This window comes from Sus scrofa, chromosome 14, assembly GCF_054392235.1.
Source record: "Sus scrofa isolate SSC_HxYL_T2T_F1_AM1 chromosome 14, Sscrofa_HxYL_maternal_Yorkshire_Landrace_v2.0, whole genome shotgun sequence".
NCBI lineage: Eukaryota > Metazoa > Chordata > Mammalia > Artiodactyla > Suidae > Sus > Sus scrofa.
This window is the reverse complement of record NC_139396.1, coordinates 118,553,149-118,574,331: the sequence shown is the minus strand read 5'-3', so window position 1 is coordinate 118,574,331 and position 21,183 is coordinate 118,553,149. Positions and strand designations below refer to the sequence as shown.

The following is a 21,183-nucleotide window of genomic DNA, read 5'->3' as shown; positions in this document are numbered from 1 at the left end:
TATAAATAAACTGGTATTGGGAGAAGAGAAATACTATAATACACTTGAAGCTATGGATTTATATAGTCTTTATAGGCATATCACATATTATATAAATCCCTGACCCTGATAAATTCCTTTATACTGAATTAATAAAATATTCATGTTCAGTGACATTAATATGAGACTTCTTTGACTTTACTATATCTTCCATAACAAAATTGTGGTTCTAGATGCATTATTGCCTATTTGACTCTTTCCCACCTCAGTAAGCTTTTGTTCTGGTGCTCCAAATAATTTAACTTCAAATGGCTACACTAATTGCCTACTATGCTTAGCATGGGTAGAATGTTTATAAAGGGAAACATTGGGGGGGGCACACCAGGGAAAATTGTAAACATTATTTATAAAAGAGATATGACTTCAATGTTGTTTAAAAGGTCTATATATATATATATATGTAAATGTGTACATATATATGTAAAATTCTGCAAATCTTTCATTGGACAATAAAGAAAATAGACTCATGATTCTAAATAATTTGCAGAAGATTCCCACATTAACTATTACTTTGTAATTCTATCTTTCATTTAAAAAAATCAGAATGGTATAGATGGCAATTCTATAAACTTATTACCTGTAAAATCCTCTAATATAAATTTTTCCCATTTTTTATGAAAAATAAAATTACATGTACCAAAACAGGTTCCATGAAGCTAGAGATGGAGAATAATCTATATTAGTCAACAAAATATAAATGATTACTTAGTAAATTATTTCTTGTTTATTAAAATGAAAAAATTTCAAGGCTCAACAAAACAGCTAAATGTTTAAATGTTATATAGTGAATTGAGAGTCTGTCCAAAAAGATTTTTCTGGGACAAACAATTAATTGATACAAATGTAAGTGCAAATCTGTCTTTTTTTAAAGCCTATTTTTCAAAGTTATAGCTTGTGTGCATGATATAAATCCCATACGTTGTTTTGTCAGTGACAATAAAAAGTGCAGTTTATTAAAAACTGAAGTAAAAATTAAAATAACTTTTTAAAAAATTCCCTCACAGTTTTGTCATTGGTATATGGAGGTTGTTCCAGGGACCCATCCAAAGCTCCTCATCATCTGACTGCGTATGGTCACTATGGAATTCCAAAGCCTCCTTGATGTTCTTACTGTCAACCACAGACTCCTGTTGCACTGTGCTTTTCAGCCTGTTCCCCAATGGCTTCACTGCGGTACTGTCAGTCCCCACATGGCAAGGGGCAAATGTAACCAGAGTTGGTCTTGAATTCATTTTTTCAGTAGAAAACGGCCCCTTCGATAATGTGTTCAGGGGAACATTCTCCTCATGTGTCACTGCCAACTTGTCTATTTTCTTAAAGTGCTTCCCCAGTCGAACAGGGGAAGTAACTTTTAAGTTATCGGTGAGGCAGGCACGGCGGGTTCTTACCACAGAACCATTCTGTGCAATGTATATATTGCCATTGATATTACTGTGGATATTAGGATTGTGAAGACGGTTTCTCTGACATTCAGGAGCGCTGTCTTCTCCAGTTGAGCTAGTCTCATACTCTCGATCGACAACTAATTTGATCATTCTTTTTCTTGCCCACTGTCAAGATTAAAAAAAAAGTGAGTCATTACCTAAAGAATTAAAAGAGTAAGGATTACAATGCCTGTGAAATTCAAAACCTTTGACAGAAAGCTAACAAAGGTAAATAACTCAGAAGTTAAGGGAAGAACTTCTTTATTAATTCATTTCTTTTCTACCAATTCTTCATTGCTTTTAGAGCTTAATAACTTCTGGAAAAAAAGTTGCTGAATTAGAATGTAGACGTTTCAGGAAGTACCTGTATTCGTTTAGATCCAATTACTGCTCAACCATGAAAAAAAGGTATACTGGTTATATTTAAGAATGTGATCCACTGTTTGACAGTTGCTATGCTCTTTAAGAAAGTTAAATTGAAAGGAATGCCCAGCATTATTAGTATATTCTATTCATATAATACTTCCATTCCTAATATTTTAAAGGTACTTGACACTTGTAATATTCTAATTCCTAATTAATCCTCCATTATTAGCCAAAACTTTTGTATAATTTAATGCATTTATTCATTTGAAGCATTCTGATTTATGGGTCATACTATTTCAATATATGTTAACTTAAACAAAAATATCTTCCCTTCCTATGGTATTTATTTGGTAATACACAAAACCAAAACCAATGATTATAAATTTTCCTTTCGTAAGTAACTGGAACATAATGGACATTTCCACAAATTTATTTTTCTTTTACCGATCCACACTAGAAATGGCAAGGTGTAAACGTTAAAAAATACTTGGTTATTCTTAAAATAGTATTGCATTTTGGGGATATGTGAACTACCAACATGTTATACTAAGTAAGCTATGCTTTTGGATTTCCAAAAATATAGTTCAAAATTAATCATGTTACTTACCCATAAAAAATTGTAAGTTACAATTTAATTTTTTCTAAATCTATTTTAATTCACACTCAGAAAAGAAATAGTAATAAATTTTATTTTTTTAAAATTTATTCTAACTCCTAATATTTGAAAGTGCCAGCTATAAACCTAAACACATTCATGGTATTTTTGATAATACCTTTGCCAGCTGAAATGTACATATATGCAGAAGTAGACTTGCAGAGCTCTCATTTGTTGTAGCTTTTCTTAAGGATTTATTTTATATATAAAGATATAAAAACTGATTGCATGTCTTCTGAATTACTAAAATAAAAAAGATTAGTCAGATTTATCCTGGTAAATTCTAACATACAAATCTATTTGGATAGCATATATATTCACTTTTCTGGCATGCTTCTAATCTTAAATCAGATAAAAATCATGATCAATTTCCTCCTCTTCAAGTGTCATTTCAGAGAACACACAGAAAGCACTGCACACAAGAGCACTCATCACTGCAAAACTTTCACCTACTGTGATCTTTTTTAAAGAGCTGTGTTGTAACCTTCTGAGTTTGCTCCTGGGGACTTCTTTTGGTTTGCATGCTTGCTTGGGTCATACTCTGGCACCTGAAAGCCCCAAGGACCTCCAGACTGGCTTTCACTACTGATGCTACTACTGCCCGATTCTGATTCCTCCTCACTTTCCACACCTCCCTCCACAGAAGCTGACTCTGCACTGCCCTCCTCAGTGATATCTTGAGATTCGAGGTCTATTGGTTCTTCCACCGGGGCCAGTTCACTTTCTTGAACTTCTGCTGGGCCTTCTTCTTCCTCCTTCACTTTCGGTTCTTCTGGCTCTTGAGGGGGCTTCTCTTTTCTGCCTTTTACTTCCTTGACCTCTTCAACAACAGGCCTTCTTCTTGCAAGAACAATGTTTTTCCTTGCCTTTTCTCCTTCTGACTCTGTGGATTCTGATTCTTCTGACTCAGGGGTGGAACTCTCTTCTTCCTCAGAAGGTGTCTCCGACTCAGACTCCTCTTCCGTTGTCTCCGACTCGCTGAACTCAGATTCCTCTTCACTGTATTCAGTATAGTCGCTGGAGGATTCCTCCTCCTCTGATTCTACTGTGCTTTCTGTAGCTTCCTCTTGGTCCAAAGTTAGTTTCAAATAATCTTTATCTTCTTCCTCAAGACGTCTCTGCCACTCTTCATCCTCAAGGTGGATGACGGCTCTTCTATCAGCTAGTCCTTTAACTTTCTTAAAAATCATGGGGAATATCCTGGCTCTCTTCCACGTCGTGTATGTAGGCTCAGCTGCTGGTGGCTTTTCAATAGTGACAACTACTTCTTCCTCCTCACTAGGCTCTCTGATTTCAACTTTGGGTTTTCTAACTTTCTTTGCCTTTTCCTGAAAATCATGAAAATGCAATTGCACTGTCAGCTGGGGTATAGTTATAATGTGACCTTGTCCCACATAAGCAGGAATGAATCTGCAGGGTCATAACTTCAGAGAATAGTCACACAATTCTCTACCATTTATAGATAGAAGATGATCAAGAAAAGGTAAATTATTTTATTTTAGCTTATACCTTACAATACCAAAATTTAATGTTTTCTCATTTTTTTCTTATTCAAAATCTATTTTGCATCTTAGATCAAGGAAGAAAGAAATAATTAATCATTACCTCTTCTTTCTCCCATTCCTACCTAGACTTTGAATAATATTTTTATGTATTTTCTTTAGCACAATTTTAAGTAATCAGGAAATTATGATAGTTTATCTGAAAAGCTTATGTAAAATTTGACTATTTTTAAAATTTTGAAAAGGGTAAAGCTAACGTGACATTAATTTTTTTAATTTTTGGATAAGTGTTTTAAGTAAACATCCCAGGCAAAGTATAAGAATTTGATATGTATGAATTTGATAATTTAAACTTAAATATTATAATTCCATTAAAATATTGGTGATTTTATTTTTATTTTTCTATTTTAATTATAAGATGAAAACTATATTTTTTCATGATTTTAGGTTTGCTAGACAGTATAGTAGAAAAACCACTGCTTTTCAAAATACTTTTTTACATATTTGATTATCATATCTTTATGGAATAACATTTAGGATTTTTATAAAATACAAATTTCATTGTGGCTTTATTCCAAGTGTTTAATAATTTATAATGAAGAAATAAACTTACATAAAAATTTCCTCCTATAGACAAGACAATGAAATAGCTAGTGTTATTAAATTTCTATGGTAAACAAGTACTAAGTAAACAGGATTTCTGATTTTTGAAATGTTGTAGCCTGCTTCTTAAATAGTGCTAAAAATATTATTTTTTGAATATTAACATTACATAAGGAAATTACAGTAATTACCTCTTCCTCCTCATATTCCTCCTCAGCTTCACCAACCACCTCACCATATTCCTCTTGTCCAGCTGGTGGTAACAAACGACGGCGACTTCCATATTGAGGCATTTCATACCTGTAACAGAAACTTACAACTTTAAACATTTTTTTTATGTGGTCTGTGTTGTTATGACTGATCTCTGTTTTCTTCTTTTTCTTCCATATTCAAACATCAGATATGTGTACAGCAGCTATTGGGTTCCTTGTAAACTAGTTAAAAAACCATAGAGAAGGAACTACAACCTGATGACCAATGATTTTTGCCATAATGGGACCCTGGAATAACAAGAAAAAGAGTTGAGTTATTTCAGATTTAAGTTTTAGGACAGACTAGAGTGAAGAGAAAGCATATTGTTTCTTAATTAACTGAAGAATTTAGGGCACAAAATAGATTCTTTCTAAAAGTATGGTAGTTTATTCAGAACATAAAGTCTCAGTTTAAAGATCTGCTTCAAATATAATCTGTAATAGTTTTTATTTTCCTTTATGTTTAAAAAGCAGTTAAGTGTGTAGGACTGACTTTTGAAAAGCTTATTACTGGATTCTAAAGTATGTTTTTCTTAATTTCTCTTGGGCAAATCTTGAGGCTGACTGGTTAGATAAAATGTTAAATATTTAATATGAAAGAAATGGTGAATTCAGGAATTGAGCAAATATGTTTGACTTCTATTTCTCATTTAAATAATTTAAACAGTTTTATCACATCTTTATAAAGTTTAGTCAATTATCAATATAAACATCAAAACATTTCAATATAGAAAAATGGTTAAAACTTGATTGAAACTAAAACTGGATACATAACTCATTTTTAAACATGAAACTGATGAAATGACATTCATAAAACAAATGCTAGTAACAATAAGCACTTAATACCTCCTTATTAATAAAAATATTAAGATACTGGATAAAAAAATCTGAAGATGTACCCATGCTCATAACTGTAATAATCTTGTCCATATTCCTGGCCAGGATCAATTCCAGACTCCATGGATAACTCCTATTATTCAAAAAGAGAAATTGCATTTGAAAATAAATTCTTTCACACATTTTAGCTCAAAGTCAGATTTCCAGGCCTAGTATTTGATGATTCGCAAAACACTGCTGCCAGAATAGCTTTAATTACAAATGTTAGCTAAACATATAAAAATCTATATATATTTGGCTGTAACTATTTTACAGGAAATGAAGTTATGCTATTGGAATTAAGGAGAGGAAAGGAAATGTTTTTCTAATGGTAAATATGCTAAAGATTGCAGATAAACATACTGTTGGTTCTTAGATAATTTTTAAAACTATCAATAGATAGTTAATATTTCAATCTATTTAACATATTAACAGACATTAGCCTTGAAGAATATTATAACATTATCTTCACAATTTCTTCATCCTGGTAACAGGTTTCTAGTGTCTAGAGCACTTCTATTCATCAAAAGCTATTCTTATGAAAGGAGCTGAAAAATAATCATTTATAATTAATAAAAAATTGTTAATATATGATATCTCCCAAGGATACTAACATTTTACAACAAAGTTAACTCTGAATTTAAATTCTTTTTTAAGAAATTTGTTAGAACAGGGGCCCTTTCAAGGTTTCCAGTTATAAATTTCAGGTAATATTTATTTTTGTCACTCTACATTTATGGAAAAATATTTTTCATGAGATACACATATGAAACTAATTTTAAATAACTATTAAAGTAATTTCACTACTTTTCCCTCTTTAATTCTATTTTAACATTTCTATTAATTTGCAATGAAATAAGAAAAGGGAAGGAGGAAAAAGTATAGGTATTCACAGGAAAGCCAGTGAATTCTTATTTCTAAGATCACATATTATGTATAAGAATTAATTTCATTGATCCAGGTATAGAATGAATCAGGAGAAGAAGTCCTCTGAGGACACATATATAAATATATTTTTTTTTTTGCCTTGCCCATGGTATGAAGAAGTTCCTGGGCCAGGGATTAAATCCAAGCCACAGCAGTGACAATGCTGAATCCTTAACCATTAGCCCACCAGGGAACTCCATGATTTATCATTTAAAAAGTATAGAAATTCACAGCCTTCATGATAGAAGTAGACAATAACCCCCACTTGTGATTTCTTTGGCAAACATTTAAAAATAGTGATTAGTTGCTGAAATTCTAATCAAATGCTCTCAAAAATCTGGGTTTTGATTTTTTTCAAAAAATAAAAAGATGGCAACACTGGCCATGAATTTAGTTGTTATATACTTTTTATAGCAATCATATTCCTTCCTAGTTACTGCTGTGTCCTCAATCAGGCTATTTTATATCTAACCCATAGTCACAATAGGATGCCCCATCAGCTTTTTTTTTTTATTACATTGAATAAACTCCATTCACTTTACATTACTCTCTAGATTTTTATAAGTTTGCAGCCCCTCTACTCTACTAATGTACTATATGATGACTTTTTGTTACACTTTGTGAATTAATAACAAAGGAATATAATTTTGATGTTAGAATGGATTCAGTTTACTTACAAGAATATCAAAAAGTAAAAAAAAAAAAAAAAATCAGCAAACCATGTTGTGGCGGGGACATGGAGCAACTGGAACTCTCATATACTTCTGGAGAGTTTATGAATTAGCAAAATTATTTGGGAAATGGTTGGGAATAATACTTAAATCAACTATAAGCATCTCTTTTCATGGAAATTCATTTTTATTTTAGTTTATGTTCCCGACATAAATATGTAATATTGTGCACCAAAATACATCATTTGTATCAGCTCAGTATAAACTGATACAAACTTGAGATAAACTCAATACTACAGCACACAACAGAGATAAATCTCCCCCAAAGAATGATGAGCAGTAGGTTCTTACTGATCATCTATTTTACACAGTAGTGTTTGTATGCTATTCACAGGGAAATCTACTCAATAGTTTGTAATAACTTATACGGAAAAAGAGTGGATACACAGATATAACTGCTTCACTTTGCTGTACACCTGATACTAATACAAGGTTGTTAAGTCAACTATACTTTATAAAATTTAAAAAAAGAAAATGGATAAGCAAAAGAAGTCAGCTACAAAATGAAACATATTATTCTATATTATTCTATTTATGTAAACTTCAAAAGCAGAAAAATCAATCTGAGTGTTAGAAGCCAGATGAAAAGTTTTCAGTTAGCAATAATAACCCCTTGGATAAATCCCATTGGCTACAATATTGCCCCTGGGCAATAAATGGCTACATTTAGAAAGAAGGAAATCTCCCCTTTGGGACAACAGCATGAAATGGACCTGGAGGGCAGTGTGCTAAATGAAACAAGCCAGGTAGAGAAAAACAAATACTGTATGATATTACTTAAATGTGGAATCTTAAAATTATAAAAATAAAAGTCAAACTCATAGAAGCAGAGAGCAAGAAAGTGGTTGTTGAGTGGAGGAAATAGGGAAAGGATGGTAAAAGTACAAATTTTCAGTTATAAGATGAATAAGGCCTGAGAATTTAATGTAAAACTTAATAACTACAGTTAATAACATTGTGCCATATGACTGAAATTTGCTGAGAGGGTACATACACTTAAATGTTCTCATCAAAAAATTTTTTAAAAAGATAAATATGTTAAAAAAGATAAAAATGATGGATATGTTAGTCAACTAGATGAGGGGGGTCCTTTCGTAGTGTATACATACATGTGTAAAATCACCACATTGTACATATGAAACATCTTACAATTTCACTTGTCAATTGTACCTTGATAAAGCTGAAATTAAATATATGTAGAAGCCAAGTGAGTGGTTAGGGAAAGAAGAAATAATATCTGAATGTTGACATGGAGGGGCTTCTGGAGACTTAGTATGACATGGACACTCTCAAAGTTCATTTTTCCACACTATGATTTTGTGTCTGTAGTTTTATTTAAAAAAAAAATGTTTATTATAGGAAAAGAGTGGGGAATGAAGTCAGTTCAGACCAATGAGAATTTGAGACAAAGTTAAAGTCTAAACTTGATTTTTTTCAAAATAAATAGTTTAAAAAATAGACATGTTTCATATTGGTAGGCTTAGACTTTTAAGGTATTCAAAACCCAGTATAATTATACTCATTTAAATAAAGCCAATTAAGGTATTCAAAACCCAGTATAATTATACTCATTTAAATAAAGCCAATAGCTTGTTCTCAGAAATAATACTTTTAAACTGCTTGGCCACTGCATGTTTAATCTAGTATGTAGGGAGACTGAGAAAAGACTGCCACATGATTTTGAGGTTGAAACCTAAATGTCTAACAATGGAAGAACATATAAAGAAAATGTGGTACTGGAGTTCCCATTGTGGCTCAGTGGTAATGAACACGACTAATATCCATGAGGATGCAGGTTCGATCCGTTACTGGAGAACATCCATTATTGGAGAAAAATCCATTACTGGAGAACAGAGCATCATCTTTAAGAAAATGCAGGAAGGACTTGATGACCGTTAAGATCCCTAAGTTGACCTGAGAAAACAAATGTTGGCCTTTCTTGCTGTTCCACACAGTTCCTGTTGCCAGTGGGTCAAGGATCCCGAGTTGCTATGGCTGTGGTGTAGGCTGGCAGCTTCAGCTCTAATTTGACCCCTAGTCTGGGAACTTCCATGTGCTGCAGGTATGGTCCTAAAAAGAGAAAAAAGAAAAAGAAGAAAATGTGGTACATACATACAATGGACCATTATTTGACCTTAAAAAAAGAAGTTCTGTCATATGATATAACATAGATGAACCTTGGGAACATTGTGCCAAGTGAAATAGGCCAATCACAGACGGACAAATGCTGCATGATTCCAATAACATGAGGTATCTAAAACTGTTTATCTCATTCTCATAGAAGGAGAAAGTAAACTGGTGGTTGCTAATGGGTGGGGAGAGGGGGAAATGTAGAGTTGCTATTTAACAGATATAAAGTTTCAATTAAGCAGGATGGAAAAGTTTTAGGGATCTGCTCTACAGCATTACACTTAAAGTTAAAATACTATATTACACACATAAACTTGTTAGGAGGAAAGATCTCAAATTATGTGTTCTTACAACAAAAAGAAATGGTTTTAAAGAGTTGAATTTTAATAACTTCTTGCAAGTAATAAAATATATATGTATGGGAACATAATGCAACTGGTTAGGTTTCAGATTTTAAAAGAAACAAATAGTTTTCTTTACAGACATGCACTTTTTTTTTTTCCCTGAAGGGTGAGTGAAACTCAGCTCTTGCTAGCTACAATATATATCTGGCATCAAATGACTTAATATGTATCTATCTTATATTATATATATATATATATATATATATATATATATAAATTATATATATGATTGAAGCAAGTGGGAAGTAACCTAGAAAACTCAGTCATTGATTCAGTCAGTCATTCTGTGGTCTGAGTTGTATAGGGAGATATAGGAGCTGGTAGAAGGGTCCCTCCCAGATAGGTATACCATCCATTACTGGAGAACAGAGCATCATCTTCAAGAAAACAGGAAGGACTTGATGACCATGAAGATCCCTAAGTTGGCCTGAGTAGACAAATGTTGGCCTTTCTTGCTGTTCCACACAGTCCCTATTGCCGTCCCCTTAGCAAGTAAATACTAGAGTTAAGGAAATCATGCTAAGTAGATTCCTAAAAGGTGCTTTTGTGGGCAGATCAAAAGCTTAATATTATTTTTTAAAAATTAATTTTGCTGACCACACAAAGACATAGAATTAACCTACTGAACAAAGTATAAACATTTATACTGATGCAAACAAAACAACAGTGACTGCTATTTACTTGAATTTCTTCCCAGTATGTTCTTGCTGAGCTCAGCTTATATATGAAATATCGTGGCAACTGTTATATAAATGATGAAGTTAATGCTAAGGAGGGTACATATCTTGATTAAGATCTCACATCTGGTAATTGGCATTTGGATTTTAACTCTGAGTTATCTGAACAATCTATGGAGATGTCTCTGGAAATTTTTGCTAAAATTTATAAAAATTGAATATTCCTGCCAATCAACCTATAGATTTGGGGGAGTAAATTCTAAGCACGAGATGCCTAACTTCAGCAAAGTTACGATTTTGTTGTTGAGAGGAATAAAAGGAATAAATTTTAAGTGGAGCTTATACAATACTAAATTTGACAAGGAAAGAGGTATTTTAAATTAACATTAGTTTGTTTTTTTAATTTAGGAAGTGAGAACAATAAATAAATTAATGATATGCCTTTATTTTATAACTCCAAATATTTTTTCTTCTTACAGAAGAAAACATCATAGGTGTTTTAAAATAGATGTGCTCAAAGGCAGTGTTTTGAAATAGCATTTCAGTGATCGAAGTCTTTATCATAACTCAATTTCTACTTTTGTTATTTCAGTACAGATATCAGCATTCTTTCTTCAGACTTTGCCTCCCCTAAATTTGATGTCAGGGACAGTTCTGGTGAATCTAGATTCACTAAGACAAGTGACTTATCAAGTTTATGATTTGTTCCATTTAAAGATCTCTTGTTTTAATAGAAGTAAAGGTCTTATTTACCTAATTGCCAGAGAATGAAGCTAAAAATGTAGAATTTCAGCACCAGAAAGCAGTATGGAAGTGATTTGCTTGCTTATTTTTTTGCTTCTTCTTCTTTTTTTTTTTTTTAATTCTACAACCACCTCTTTCCTCTCTTGTAAAACTATGCCACGTTGGTGGCCACCCACTCTGCCCACGTGTAAGATGGACCTCAAAGTCACATGAAGTATCGTGAAGGCTCAGTGAGGTTGAAAAGGAAAAGAAAATTGATACCTCTGGTTTAAGAAGAGAAGGCCTCAGCAGTTGTTGTTGCTGCCAAAGGAAATTAAAATAGAAAAAAGTTTAGAAAATAATTCAGATGGAAAAGGTAGCTTATGACTGAAAAGAAGGGAAAAAAAGGCCACGGCTTAAAACTCGTTACCTTGCTATATGATTTATTGTTCATGGGATACCTTCCAATAGCATTAAATAATATTTTGACCATTTATGTTGGAACAAAAACACCTAAGAATTGTGTTTAAATTTCATCATTATTTTAATTAACATCAAAGTTAATAACCTTAGTAAATAAAAATCTATAAAATTTTTTTGGTTTAAGCTTCTTAGTGCAATACTTTTTTTTTTTCTTTTTTTTTTTTTTTCATGGTGGCACCTGTGGCATATAGAAGTTCCTGGGCCAGGGACTGAATCTAAGCCACAGCTGTGACCTACAGTGCACCTGCGACAATGCTTATTTCATTTTCTTGACTGAGGAACTATATGCTAAAATATACTAAAATCTTAGTGACTTCACTGATAGCATCTCTTACAGTGTGGTTCACCAAATACCACTGGCGAGAGTGTCCAGTATCTTTTCCATAGACTGAGAGTCAAATTAACATAAAGAAAAGCCAGAGCTTTCTAATTGTTTGATTTTTTTTTCCTTTTAACTTTTTATAAGCTCAAGCTCTAACATGGTAGGAATGAGCCTTGGACTGGTATATATAAAAAAAAAGTTAAATAATCCTACATTTTCTAAATTAGGTTCATAGCCTTAGAAAAATTAGGGGGAATGTCCCAATATCAAGTAAAAACTAATTCAGGAAAAAATAAATTTATCTTTGAAAAGGTGAGCAGTTGTTCTTTGTTCACCCATTGAATAATAACTTAAAATACTAAAACAAAGAAACAACAAATATTCAAAAAAATAAATAGCAAATCACACTTATAAGTTTTGTTGAAATAGAGAAAAATCCCTAGTTTTAAAAGACTGCAAATCAGTCCTGCCTAGAACATAAATATTTTCCTAGTAAGCTTGATGTAACATAACACCATAAAGCCCTTACCTCTGATGTATAACCTCTCCTGCAAGGCAGAAATGAAGAAATCAGTATTAAACATCTTGGATTTTCAGATTAAATTGAACTATAGATAAGGGCATTTTAAGAAAATTAGAGGAAAATTGAGAAAGTAAATTTTACTAAAAATTGTCTCAGTGAGAAATATAATTTTCAGCAGTATCAAGACTGGAGGATCAAGGTTTCACACCTCCATTATTAAAAACAATTATCACCCCAGACCCTCATTGCATATGAACATCAAACCATACACAATCTATTTTTAACTCAGTGGTATATAACACACTTTAACCCTATTATGATCAATTGGATTAAAAATATTCTGCATCATCTCTGTCCTAGACAAGTCTTGATACATATAAGATCATCAACTGGCAAAAAAATATGCTTCATACATGAAAAACACATCCGGTATAGGACAAGGAATTATCTCTATGACTAGAACATATTCTACATGTTTGTAAGATTTTTTTGTTGTGTTAATTTGTTCTAAAAATAATAAATGAAAAATATTGATTAGCCCTTAAAGGGCAATTACGTTATTAGACATGAAGTGGAAAAGCTTTTGAGATGTAATAGCCAAACATTCAATATTACATAACGATGTATAAAGTTAAATGGAACACAAGTGGTGAAACATTTGTACTTGAAAGGGAAAAAAGTGTGGAATGTTTTAAATGTTGAACATCATTAAAGTTTTTTCATTTAGTATTCATTAAACACTTGACCCAAAGTATTAAACTGGTGCTATTGACCATGCTATATGAAATTAATAAACGACTGAAATGAACATTTTTTTTGAAGTCCAACAAAACAATCTCTGTAGGAAATGTATTTAAAATATTTCACAGACTTTACAAGGTAAGTCCATTTATTTGAATGCATTTAAGTGACTGCATCATTATTAACTGAAACAGTTGGTAATAATAGTAATATAATGCTTATATGTATATACAGCTCTTTGAAATTTATTACAATCATCCTGCCTTATCTGTGGTTTCAGTTACCCAGAGTCAACCACACTCCAAGAATATTAAATGGAAAATTCCAGAAAAAAATTAGTTTTAAATTGTGCTTCATTCTGGGTAGCATTATAAAATCTCACACTGCCCTCTCTGTCCCACCCAGAATGTGAGTCATCTCTTTGTCCAGCATATCCACATGGTATACACTATCCATCCATTAGTAGAGGGGAAAAAAGTGTATGTATAGGGTTTGTTTGAAGTTTCAGGCATCCACTAAGGGTCTTGAAGGTTATCCCTGTGGCTATGCAGGGACGACTACACTTGAAATATACCTATAGTGAGTTTTACACACTTAGGTTTCAAAAATGACTATTGAGTCATATACATAATATGTGTATATGTGCCTTTTATACATAATATAAAATGTCCAATAAAACCTAGATTTTATTTTCTAGGATATTTAAATTGCCTATTTTCATTAACAAGATTTTTAATAAATATGAGAAATAAAATATCAGTAGATGTCAATGTAGGAAATAAAATGTCATTAGATGTTCTAGTATACTATTTCCATTAACATTTTTGTTGCCTTTTATTTGGGTATTTGTATAGTATATGTTAGTTCAAAAGCAAAAAGTGACTCAGAAAAGGTAAACAACAGAATCAATATGTATAATTATCTGTGTGCTTTCAACTAACATGACTTCCTATTGATCTTTATAAAACCAGTCATATAATACTGATACATCTTTAGTTTATAGCCAATGTGTATTAATTATTCATTTTAAGCCATTTGTATGCATTGCTGTTTACTTTTAACAATAAGGAAAATGTATGGTGACCTGTTTATGTCTTTTAATAAGGTATAATAACTTCTTGTGCACTAATTGGAACATGATAAATGAAGAAGGAAAAGCGTTTTGTTTTGTTTTGTTTTTAGAATTTTTTTTTACAAGTTGATTGTCAGGCTATGAGGACTTAGGGGTTGTGGAGAGGAATGATATTTTGGCTTGTATAGTCAAAGAATATTTTTAGGTCTCATGTAGAAGATGTTTCAATTGATTTTTATGACAAAGGGAATCTCCAAATTTAATGTCAGTAAAATACTAGATTATAGGAATGAGTGTTTTATTTGAAAAGTATAAAATACTAATAAATTTTTAAATTTAAAAAATATTATAAAAAGTACAATGTAACAATTTAATAAGGCTATACATACCTGCATAAAGTTATTTTGATTTCTTGTATTTCTTTGGCAATTATAGATATTTCATTATCAAGGAATCCTAAGGAATTATCAATAATTTTTTTCACATTTCCAGGAAGTTGATACAAAATAGTTTAAAAAACACCAGACATATTAAAGGCTTACACAATTTGAATAATACCTTGTCAGAGTCCGCCAAATAGCACAAGTTCTCATGCATATGACCAGCTGCCAACAAAAACTCCAAGTGAAGTTTTTCAGTGAAAGAGAGAAAAAAATCATGTTCAAGAACCCCAAGAAAGAAATTACTCTTGATTTGGATGAAAAGAATCTGGAGTAGAGGAGCTAATGAAAATAATTAACTTCACAGATTTTTTTTAATTTGCTATTGTTAGTTAGGGATGCCAGATCAAATTTGAAGAAATGTCACATACTCTAAGAGTCAAACATAACCCATGGAAATGATGCATTGTAGGTTCTGAATCTAGGTTAATATACTTACAATGGCCATTATCAATCAAGATTTTGCCTATATTTTGGAATTTTGTTTTCCTCTGTGCAGACTTATATCTTCTAAAATATTAAAACTGGAGAGTAAAATAAACAATTATATTTGTATTCAAAGTGGGGATTTCCTATAAATAAAATTTATTCCATGTGTGAGATGGAAAAAAACAAAGTAATTACTTGATGGTCAAGTGTAGCCTTCATTAAGATACAAAGATGGTACTTAGCTGATGCCTTTAAGAACAATTACAACTACAGAAGTTTCTGCCTAGAATATAGATTTTTATTCTTTTTGCCTAAGATAAAAAAAAAGACCTACATAAAACTGGCAATAATTCACCAGATATATTCCCTCTTGATTTCTATTTAAATTTTTTATATTTCATTTATACACTAAGGCTAAAGTTGGATGATTTATCCATAGCAATTAAAAATAACTAGGTGGAGTTCACGTCGTGGCGCAGTGGTTAACGAATCCGACTAGGAACCATGAGGTTGCGGGTTCGGTCCCTGCCCTTGCTCAGTGGCTTAACGATCCGGCGTTGCCGTGAGCTGTGGTGTAGGTTGCAGACGCGGCTCGGATCCTGCGTTGCTGTGGCTCTGGCGTAGGCTGGCGGCTACAGCTCCGATTCGACCCCTAGCCTGGGAACCTCCATATGCCGTGGGAGCAGCCCAAGAAATAGCAACAACAACAACAAAAAAAGACAAAAAAAAAAAAAATAACTAGGAATAAAGCTGATAATGCACTTTTCTAAATTTTAATAGACAAGCATATCTGATAATATTGATAAACTTACTGGAAAATATAACTTTCAACAATGAAGTAGTCTAAATTCATATTAGCAACAATGAAATAGTCTAATAAATACTAGAAAGAACTTTGTAGACATGTATTTCTCTTCTTGATGAAACTGATTATAATTTCTTTATTAACTTGGAGAAAAATACTATTTTTGAAGGAGGTTCCTATGATAAAATTATAGTAAAGGAGATGATATAATAATGTGGACAAGCAAAACTAAAGAGCACTTTAAACATCTGTGGGAACAAGGAAATGCCTTATAAAAGTCAACAACTCAAGATTTATTTCCATTATAAAGAAGGGAAAAGAAAGCACAATGAGAAATAACAGAATAAGACAGCAATTGAAAAAGTAAAAGATTTATCAAATGTATAAGCATACTAGTAAGATAAAAGCAAGCCAGAGTAGAGAATGTTCTTATAAGAAAACAAATGTCTATATCTTATAGCACCTGAGATTTATTTTGGAATACCATAATGTCTGTCATCTCCTACATTTCTAGATACATTTTACTTTGTTAGTATTTCTTCTTACCAGATACATTGGCTTCAAGGAAATAACAGGACATATGATATCATTTTTTTAGCTTATCTATCACAGTCTGCTGTTTTCCTGGAGCACTCATACAAAACTATGATCAAAAGGTAAATATGCAACTTTCTTAACATGATAAACAAGCCATTGGTTTAAACTGGATATCTTAACTTTCATGCCCATATATTCCCATTGAAAAATAGATGGAAATTACTTACTTTTTAAATAAATGTAGACAAATAATGCTACTTCGTAGTTAAGAAAATTAATGTAAACCTATGAGTTAGTAATGATGAGATTAAAACTTTTAAATTAAAAAAATGAGTAAAACCAGTATAGCATTGAGTATAGAGTAAAAGAATAGAATCTTCTTTAGTGTTCAGTTTTGCCTCCACTCGAAGGTTATGGTCAACAAAAGAGTTGTCCAGTTAAGACAGGAAAAGCAACATTACAGTGAAGTAGACTGACTGGGAGATGGTTTTTCAATTCCCTCAACAATATTGTGCAACTTCTCCTGGTTTTGTTCAGATGTCTTTTCCATATTTGCTGTCTCTGAAGGGCAACTCATTTGAAGTTTTGAGAGGGGTGCTGGTGGATTATTTTTTTCTATTTGACTGTACATGTTAGCTACTGACTGTTCAAGTTTTGCTAAGTTTTTTATATGCTTGAGGATGCCTTTTGGTTCCCTCCGAAGGTTTGCAGTACACATTGTTGTTGATGTGGATAGCTGTACTGTAGTGGATTTCATTTCCTTGGCTGGTGTCACACTGACAGTGTGTTTAGTAGCTGGTGTACACACACACATGGTGGACAGAGCTGAAGTTGAAAGAGGCAGTGGGGAAGAAAGAGGAGGAGATGGTGGAGGAAGAGAGGGAAGTGAAGGTAAAATAGGTGGAGGAGAAAAAATAGAGGGAGAAGGAGGGGGAACAGAAAGTGGAAGAAGTGGAGGAGGGGGAAGAGGAGGAGGATTAGAAGGAGGAGAAGGAGGAAGACAGGAAAGAGCAAAAGGAGTAGGGATAACAGGAGGAGGAGGAGAAGGAGGGAAAGGAGGAGGAGAAGGAGGAGGAGATGAGGGAGGAGGAGGAGGAGAGATTTTTAGTGGATGAGGAAGATTTTCTGAAGTGTTCCTTTTGTTTCTGAGAGTCATCATATAAGTGGGTGTCTCTCTCCTAAAGAGCACAGAATTTGAAATGCAAGGCATTGAAGGAGAAAGTTCCAAGGAACAATCAGCAGGAGAAACGATGACATTAGGTTCTGATTTGAGTTCCACAGTTCTTGAAACAGTTGGCAAAGTGGAGAATGAGGGGTAAGACCAAGGAGAAGAAAGCGAAGAGTCTGAAGACAGAGATTGCGACTGTTCTGTTCCTTGTACAATCAGTGATTCACTTTGTCTTATTTGCTCTTTCTCTGCTACATTTGTATCTTCAACTGTTAGCAAGGGACTACTGTCACCTCTTTCGTTTGGATTGGTTTCAGTGCCTTCACTCTCAGTTTTCTGCTTGGTGCTTTGCCATTGCTTTAGAGCTACAGTTTCTGTTCTATTGGGAAGTTCCCACATTGGCCTCCTAGGTAAGCAAATTGGCCGATTCCACATCCTCTGAATCTTTTCTCTTGGGCCTCTCAGAAATTCATTTTTGGCTTGTGTTTTGGGTAAAAATGACTGTACGAAATCTGTTCTTAGTGAAAAGCCTGAATTTGTTGGTCTTTGATCTGTATATTCCTTATAAAAGGTATTATGGGTGCTTAAGGAGTCCTCATCAGACATCAGTGTGAATTCTCTTGCTGACTTGGGCCAGCTGTTCTCAAGAGATCCATCTACATGAGTCTGCTTCTGAGCCTCAAAAGTATTGGAAGAAAAGTGTTGATGTTTCCTGTCTTCTGAGACTGATTTATTTTCCCTGCTTTGTTGGAAATGGTAGAGAAGGAAAAGACTTGAAAGAAAAGAAGATAATGAAATGTAAGGAAACAGGTTGTGACATAGCTTTCATGAGAAAGATGTTTTTATGGTTCTCATTACTACTTCAAAATATAAAAGGCCAAATAACACTAATAATATATTGGAGCAAGGCATTACTTTCATGTTTCTGTTCTAAAAAAAAAAGCAGAGCAGGAAAAGCTTGAGAGCTGTTAGTAGCATGAGAAATTCTCATTTTTTTAAAAAATGTGTCAATATTCACACTGACTTTTTAAGTTGGTTTGATATAGCCAAGTTTCCATGACCACACTTAACAGTACGCTCTAGTGAATAAATCACAATTGTCCAAATTGCAGACCAGCATGTTGGCTAGTGATTTCATATCGTTTGCCTTGGTTGAGGGTGCTCAGAGCTGACTGTTTTGGGGAAAGGATCCTTAGCTGTGTCTAATTTAGTACTGCCCGTTATCTCTCATCTAAGTAATTCTGGCCTGGAGCTAAAAGTACTCTCCTGTCTGAGATAAAGTTTGCAAGTAATTTTCTAGTCTCCAGATTAAGAGAATTATAGTCCCCAAGGACAGATGACAGTTCAAAATTACTATTGAGAAACTGAATATAAGAATCATGACAGAGATTGTTTTCTTCCATTTTTCAGTTTTATCCTTAATCATTTAAAAGCACTATAAATATTACAAATAAGAAGAGGGACGATTGGTGTTTCTTTGGAACATGGTGTGGATTAAATTTTAGTCAAGACTCACTTTAATGAAAAGATATATTAATATAACAGTTTTGATATCACTGAAATATTTCCTCAGATATGGATGCTGAGTCATAGTGGCTGTAAGTCTTAAATACAATTGAATAAGTCAAGAGCACAAATAAGTGTCTCTAATAAAAGCTTTGGGACCCTTCCACCAGAAAGACAGGGGGAGTTGTGGTCTTAAATGGTCACTATTAGACTTTGCTCTCAAGCTCAGAGTAACAGTTATTTTTGTTATTGTTTAATATTCACCCACATATAGAAACAAAATAAAAGGGACATATTTTGAATAAAAATTAAATAGCTACATGGAAAAATAAGGATGAGAAGTGAGGCAATAAAATAATATATAAAGCCAAAATTATTATTGTGTCATTTGGCAAAAATATAATCTGCAAGAGAATTCTCATAGGTAGAGAATTATTCTCTCCTGAATAATTCAGAAAGTGGAGACAGTTTGGACTAAACAAACAGATACTACTTTTAAAAACCTTGAAAAGTCATTTTTAAAAATCAAGGCTGACATTATATAGCATCTGTTTCTGTGTACATATATTGGTTTTATTTTTCTTGGAAAGGACTATCTATACAATGCACCACATCACTTTTGATTGAAAGATATCCATACATGTTTTTAACAAATTAAAAACAAGGAGAATTTTGAAACTCCTTGTGGTAGACACAGGTACTATTAGTAGGAACACTTGTTTAAACTCATGCAATTTCCAGATAGCAAAAGGGGGTAGAAGATATAACTTTCTTTTTAGAAGTAAATTATTATACAGTAAAAGATGAAGATTACTGTATATGGAGCAAAACAGCAATTAATCTATTCTATTGCATCTTTTTTTCTAATGCCTTTGTATTAGAATGATATTATTTACTTACTTATGCCTATGTATCCACAGGTGAGAAAGAGAAAACATGTGATAGAAAAAAAAAAGTTTTAACTATAGTTAATTTGAGATGGCTATGAAAATACTAACAGGAACTTGCTTTAAATACTTCATATGTATATTCAAAAAAGAAAATTCATGTATTTTATATTTGTATTTATTCATATGAATAATTTTAATAATGCTTAAGATAAAATCACATGGCATTTATTTGGTTTTCTTAGTGCATAAAATTACACCTAACTATCTATCTTCTATACATAGGTTAAATTCACCTCTATTAAACATCAATAACTTCAGTTCTAAAACAAATTATAAATGAGATTCTAAGAAATTGTTTCTATGTCCTAACTGAAAAAATTAGTCCATGTTGATTTATAAAGAAGATATAAATAACATTTGGAAGGAAGATAGAAGTACTATGATGACTGACGGAGTAATCACTGAATCTACATTAAGTTATTAATTACTTATGAAGCTATTTTTTAAAAAAATGACCTTTGATTTCTAAAAACATCTAATAATTTCTTTGGAGCTATCTTATTTTCTAGTAATTTATGATTTGAATCCTGGTAAGTTTTTGAATACAGAAGTTAAACATTTATTAAAGATAATTAAATGTGAAGAACTTAAAATACTTTAATAAATACATGTTAGAATTCTTCTATGTACCACAATTTTTCAAATAAAATAGTCCCCAAGTGTTGCTATTTGAATAGTATCACCATTAAACTATATTGGTTCCAGATAGTGTTATAGTATACCTGCTTTTGTTAAATAAAAATAAATATATATATCCCTCACTCATTTCAAAACACACTCAACTTGACACATCCTCTTTTTTAGTTTCAAACATTTTTTGCTAAAGGTGGTTAACAATAAAAGAGAATCAAATCTTATTGGCTCAATTCCTACATTCACCAATAATTCAAAAAAAGACT

At 32.4% G+C, this 21,183-nt stretch overlaps 1 protein-coding gene and 1 long non-coding RNA gene across 32 annotated transcripts in view; one reads left to right on the top strand and one right to left on the bottom strand.

Moving 5' to 3' along the window:
* Positions 1–6,937, top strand: part of LOC102159151 (uncharacterized) — a 662,825-nt gene extending 655,888 nt beyond the window's left edge. Inside the window, exon 19 of the long non-coding RNA XR_014827619.1 lies at positions 4,807–6,937. This is a non-coding gene — a long non-coding RNA (uncharacterized LOC102159151). The remainder of the gene's footprint in view (positions 1–4,806) is intronic.
* Positions 744–21,183, bottom strand: part of PCDH15 (protocadherin related 15) — a 1,617,506-nt gene continuing 1,597,066 nt past the window's right edge. For 8 of the 31 annotated variants that reach the window (XR_014827605.1, XR_014827608.1, XR_014827596.1 and 5 more), the window contains 5 exons: positions 12,643–12,661; positions 11,591–11,629; positions 5,740–5,810; positions 4,781–4,889; positions 744–1,589 (listed from right to left, as the gene is read on the bottom strand). Coding sequence is in view for 10 of the 31 variants with exons in the window: in XM_084996673.1 (XP_084852799.1) it covers positions 1,038–1,589; positions 4,781–4,889; positions 5,740–5,810; positions 11,591–11,629; positions 12,643–12,661 (790 nt within the window). In the remaining 21 variants the exon portion in view is untranslated. Of the gene's footprint in view, positions 1,590–4,780; positions 4,890–5,739; positions 5,811–11,590; positions 11,630–12,642; positions 12,662–16,395; positions 18,601–19,905; positions 20,241–21,183 lie in introns of those variants that run through there. The other 23 variants (XR_014827612.1, XR_014827610.1, XR_014827606.1 and 20 more) reach the window with 4 other exon arrangements.